This window comes from Pteropus vampyrus, unplaced genomic scaffold, assembly GCF_000151845.1.
Source record: "Pteropus vampyrus isolate Shadow unplaced genomic scaffold, Pvam_2.0 Scaffold4958, whole genome shotgun sequence".
NCBI lineage: Eukaryota > Metazoa > Chordata > Mammalia > Chiroptera > Pteropodidae > Pteropus > Pteropus vampyrus.
In genome coordinates, this window is record NW_011893739.1 from 16980 (window position 1) to 22697 (window position 5718).

At 40.2% G+C, this 5718-nt stretch overlaps 1 protein-coding gene across 2 annotated transcripts; it reads right to left on the minus strand.

Moving 5' to 3' along the window:
- Nucleotides 1-340: 340 nt before the first annotated feature.
- Nucleotides 341-2868, minus strand: GSPT2 (G1 to S phase transition 2). Of its 2 annotated transcripts, XM_023526759.1 has the most exons (3): nt 2756-2868; nt 2341-2649; nt 341-2055 (listed from the first exon to the last, which is right to left on the minus strand). In XM_023526759.1, exons 2-3 carry the CDS (start codon nt 2636-2638, stop codon nt 758-760), a joined length of 1596 nt encoding a protein of 531 aa, XP_023382527.1. In that variant the 5' UTR covers nt 2639-2649; nt 2756-2868; the 3' UTR covers nt 341-757. The 2 variants fall into 2 exon arrangements, with proteins under 2 accessions (XP_023382527.1, XP_011384988.1); XM_011386686.2 differs by having other exon boundaries at nt 341-2649.
- Between the last annotated feature and the right edge of the window lie 2850 nt (nt 2869-5718).

Sequence of the window (5718 nt, forward strand, 5' to 3'; positions counted from 1 at the left end):
TTGGAATTTTGCCATACTCAACATTAGGGGAACTGACGGATGGCCTGAGGCTTTCTTTTTTAAAATCATAAGTTGGGAAGCAGAAGAGCTCCTTTATTGACTGGACTTGGACACAGAAAACAAAGCCAAGTAGGAAGAGCCCTAAAATCAATTGTTTTCAAAATTAAAATTTTCTTTAATGTAAACCTGTGCATTGTTTGTAAATGCCTTATTTAAAACTTAGTGGAGGACAGTTTTTAAAAGCCCAATAAAATGTATTCAATTACTTCAGAAAGTAAAAAAGCTAATTGAAAGTATTATATACAAATTTAAAAAGTAGTCAAAAAATTTCAAATACTGATTAGAGTTTCAAATGGAATATTTTATTCATGTTAGTTGTTTTTTTAACATGTACACACACACTGATACACTCTGATCTGCTTGAACAAGGGTTGTCTAAATATAAGAGAAAATGAAAAATTAAAAAATATATTAATTTTTCATTGTTATAGACAATTACATCCACATCACTTACAAAGCTATTACTGATTCTGTCCAAGGAAACGGAATGGTATAGGAAGAGGAAACTTGTGGGTAAGTTCATCAGTGACATAACTGAGATCTCAACATGAGAAAGCTGACAAAACACGGATTTTTGCTGTGAAATTTCTCTTTGCAAAATATGGAGAAAAGTCTGTCAATGGCCAGTAAATAGGAGAAGGTGGTGAACTTTTGTAGTCAGTTCTCACAGTATTGTGCAGGGGTCTCAAGAAAACTTTTAGTCTTTCTCTGGGACCAGTTTCAAAACTTTTCCAATTGCAATGGTCTTACCCTCATCTCTTAAAATAAAACGACCCATCTGAGGAAAATCTTTGAATGTCTCAAGGCAGATAGTTCCCGCTGTCCTTAAACGGGCAATGCACACTTGATCTTGTTTCACGAAACGGGGCCGCGTCTTACTTTTTTCTCCAGATTTTTTATCTATCAAGGAGATTAAGGCTGTTATCTCAACTTCCTCAATACAAGTATGTATGTGCAGCACCGCATTATAACCTGGGCAGATGATGGACTTGTGTTCAATAATCACTATCTGAACATCAAATGTGCGTCCAGAATGACAAAGATTAGTAGGGTCACAAAGTATGAATCCTGGAAGAATCTCTTCTTCTTCAATTCCCTTCAGTCGGATTTTAAGATTTTCACCGGGGGCTACATAATCAGTTTCAGCATCATCAGAAAGTATTCCAAGAACTTCCACATTGTGCTTGTTTGGCATCATCACGAGCTGCTGGCCTTTAAAAATAGATCCTGATTCCAGCTTTCCCAGAACCACAATGCCCATATCCTTGTACTTATCCACAATTGGCAGTCTAATTGGTCCATCGATTGATCTGCTGAAGTTTGGCATATTATCCAAATATGGAATAAATGGTAACCCAGTGTACCAAGGGCAGAAATCTGATTGCTCTTTAATATTTGCCCCGGTTAGCCCTGAGCAGGGCATAAAGTGAATGTCCTTTTTGGGACTGAAGCCAACTCTTTTCAAAAAAGGCATCAATTTTTCTTTACATTCTTCATATCTCTCGCTGCTCCAATTTACGGTGGGGTCATCCATCTTATTAATAAGCACTATTAAATATTTTACCCCTGCTGTTTTTGCCAACATCGCATGTTCTCTTGTCTGTCCACCTTTTTCAAAGCCAGTTTCAAACTCTCCTTTCCTGGCAGAAATGACCAGTACAGCCAAATCAGCTTGAGAAGCACCACCAATCATATTTGGGACAAAACTTTTGTGGCCAGGGGCATCTAAAATTGTGAAATGTTTCTTTTCTGTTTCAAAATAGGCACGACCCACTTCTACTGTTTTACCCTTTTCTCGTTCTTCCTGATTTGTATCTAATGCCCAGGACAAATACCAAGTTTCTCTGTTTTTTTCTTTAGCTTCTCTTTCATATTTCTCAAGTGTTCTTTTGTCAACCATTCCTGTCAAAAACATTATCTGTCCTCCAATGGTTGACTTGCCAGCATCTACATGCCCAATGAATACCACATTTACGTGTTCTTTTTTAGGAGCACCTGAGGGTACGACCACAGATTTAGATTTCCTCATTCCCTCTTTCTCCATCATTTCCTGGCCACTTTCTTCTGGGGGCCCTGAATCTCCCAAGGAACTACCCCCTGGCTCAGCTTCACTTACTTCTTTATTGTGCTCCCATGACTCCTCTAGGACCATCTCCACCTCTCCATTTTCTACAACAGGTTCTGAAAGTTCCATGGTAACGGCTGAATTGGAACCTTCACGCAACACTATCTGTTCCTCTTTGGAATGTTCCACAGGTGCCCCCCGTCCCAGCCTTTTACCTTGAGGGTCGCCCGCACCGGCACAGGTTTCCTCGATGCTGGTGGCATCCGCCCCGGGGGTCTGCGGCTGGGCTGGGCTCCGTAGGAAGGACGGGACGAACTCCGCGGCGTGTACGTTTGGCACGAAGGGTTTGGCGTTGACGTTGAGCTGACGGCTGAAGGCCGAGCTAATGTGCTCACGCTGGGTCTCGGCCACTGCCGAGGAGTCTCGGTCCCCGCTCAGGGCCGAACCCAGGGCTTCTATGTCCACCTGGTCCCAGCAGTCAGGCGCCGAGTCGCTGCTGCTGCCGGTATCCATGGTCTGAGGACCTGATGGACGGCGGGGAGGGAGCGGGGTCAGCAGGACAGAAAGGGTGGGCTATGCCGACAGGGGAAAGGCAGCAAGCGCGCAGGACCAAGGGTTAACAACACGAACCTTAGCGGCAGTTCGGAGGCAGCTAAGTCCCAATACTGCATTCGCAGCTGCGGCGGCGGCAGCAGATATGGCGGCTCAAGCCTCTCCTCTTCTGTTTGAGCGGATCTCCTCCCCTAAACCCCAACCACTTCCGACTCCCCCACCGCCGACCCAGCGTCGGGGGTGGATTGACCCCTTGCTGCCATCCGTACGCTGGGCTTCCTTAGTTCTCAGTCATGGGCTAAGTCTAAAAGTATAATTTTTAAAATGAAAATTTATGGTTACTTTGTTCACACGATCTGGGAGAGCAATTTGACCACGATTTAATGATTAAAACTAGACTAGCACACCTGATTTACAATTCTACTCAGAGATTCAAATAAAAAATGAAAATTCCTATTGAACAAATGGAGGCTGGATGTGGGTTAACTACCTAGAAACAGAGCAACCAAAGGAAGAAATGAGTGACAGGGAGGCACTCATGAAATACATGAAGATGTAGCTGAACCTAGAAAATGCAACTTTAGATCACTCGTTAATTTGAATCCCAGAGGCCTTTTGATTTTCCATTTTTCGGTAGGCCCCCATAAACCTGTAACATTTGCTGATGGCTTCTATGCTGTAAGGATGGGGTTATAATGTCTTTTCATATTAAGCACTCTGGCCCTCTGCATGGAAGGAAGATCCAAGGAGACCCTTGTCCCAGAGAGGCTGTCCAACCTACACTATTTGTGCAGGTGCCTGGAAAATGGCTGACCTGCGATGTTGTGGTAGATCACATAGATGAGCACTGCACTCAGATCAGTTTATTCTGTACCTGTCCAACTCACCAGCACCTCCCCAGAGTACACTCTAGGTCCACAGGCTTCCCTGCCTCATTCTGGGGACCGGGAACCCTACTCACTGCTAGTAATGGGATTTCTCTAAGAAAAAATCAGTGTCATGTTGGAACCTTCCTCAGTGGCAATGATATGGGGCTGTGGGTGTCAGTCTAATTAAACCAATTAAAACCTCTGAAATGGACAAAATCCATAAGACCTTAAACAATAGAATCTCATTCTCAAAGAGTTTGTAACATTTGAGCCAAAGCCTAGAAGAGCTACTTTGTAAATTACCTTAATTTAGGTCAAACTGAAATAGAAGGAAAAAAATCCCTGGGGAAATACAATTTGCTAGTACAAGATGAAGTCATAGAGTTGGATATTAAATAAATCAACAAGTTAAAATATTATAAAAATTAGTCACAGAGTTATAACTTGAGAATTGTGCTCTCCAGACTTTAGAGGTAGAAAAAATGCCCTTTGTCTAACAAACCTGGACCCTTGATGATTTCATTCTGGGGCTGGCACTATTTTACTAGCTCTGTGCTGTTCTCAAGCCATTAGATATCAAACCTCTTCATTTTTTTGGCCTCAAGTTATAGCTTAATAATTTACTGTCATGTAAAGAGAATGTGCACACCTATTCTGACATCATACACAGTTATTATAATGTTATTCATTATAATATTCCCATACTGAATTTTACATCCCTGTGACTATTTTTATAAATATCAGTTGGTACTTCTTTTTTAAATTTTTTTTTAAATTTTTTTACTTATAGTTGGCAGACAATAAATACAGTGATTAGACATTTACATACGTTACAAAGTGATTACCCTGATAAATCTAGTACCTATCTGACATCGTACATAGTTATTACAATATTATTGACTATATTCCTTATGCTATACTTTACATACCCATAACTATTGTGTAACTACCAGTTTGTACTTCTTGATCTCTTCCAATTTTTCACCCACTCATCAACTCCCTCTCATCTGGCAACCCTCAAAATGTTCTTTGTATCCATGAGTTTTTTTCTGTTCCATTTGTTTATTTTATTCTTTAGATTCTACATGTAAGTGAAATCATATGGCATTTGCCTTTCTCTGTCTCACTTACTCCACTCAGCACAATACCCTCTAGGTCCATCCATGTTGTTGCAAATGGAAAGATTTCATTCTTTTTATGGTGGAGTAATATTCCATTCTATATATGTACCACCTCTTCTTGATTCATTCATCCATTCACCCAGGTAGCCTCCATATCTTGACTATTGTAAATAATGGTGCAATGAACATATGGATTCTCATGTCCCTTCGAAGTAGTATTTTAGGTTTCTTTAGATATACCCAGAAGTTGGATAACTGGGTCCTTCTTTGACTCTTGTTATAGCCTTTGTTTAAAGTCTATTTTGTCTGGCATAAGTATTGCAACCCGAGCTGTTTTTTTTGTTTCTTTCCATTTTCATGAAACATATTTTTTCCATTCCTTTACTTTTAGTCTGTGTGTGTGTTTTGATCTGAAATGAGCTTCTGGTAGGCAACATATGTAAGGGTCTTGTTTTCTTATCCATTCAGCTAACCTATCTTTTTTTTTCAATTTTTTGGCTTTATTGAAATATGATAGACTATTAGTTGCTTGTATTTACATTGTAGAATTCAATGAGATTTTTCAATTATACTTGGCATATAATAATATACCAGTTTCAGTTGTACAGGATAGTGATCAGAGATCCACATAACTCACAAAGTGATCACCCCACTAAATCTAGTACCCCACTTCCCCTTTACATATTTATTACATTATTAACCATATTCCCCATGCTACTCTACATCTACATGTCTATTCTGCACCTATCCATTTGTATCTCTTAACCCCTTTGCCTTATTTACCATCACCCCCAACACCATTCTCTGTATCTATGAGTTTATTTCTGCTTTGATTGTTGTTTTCTTTCTTTAGATTCCACGTGTACATAAAACATGAGATATTTGTCTTTCTCTATCCGACCCATTTCATTCAGCTCAATATCCTCTAGGTCCATCAAGGCAATATCTTTTTCTAGCCCCTATCTTTCAATCTGTGTATGTCTTTTAATCTGAAGTGAGTCACTTGTAGGCAGCATATGTAGGGGTCTTGTTTTCTTTTCTATTCAGCCAC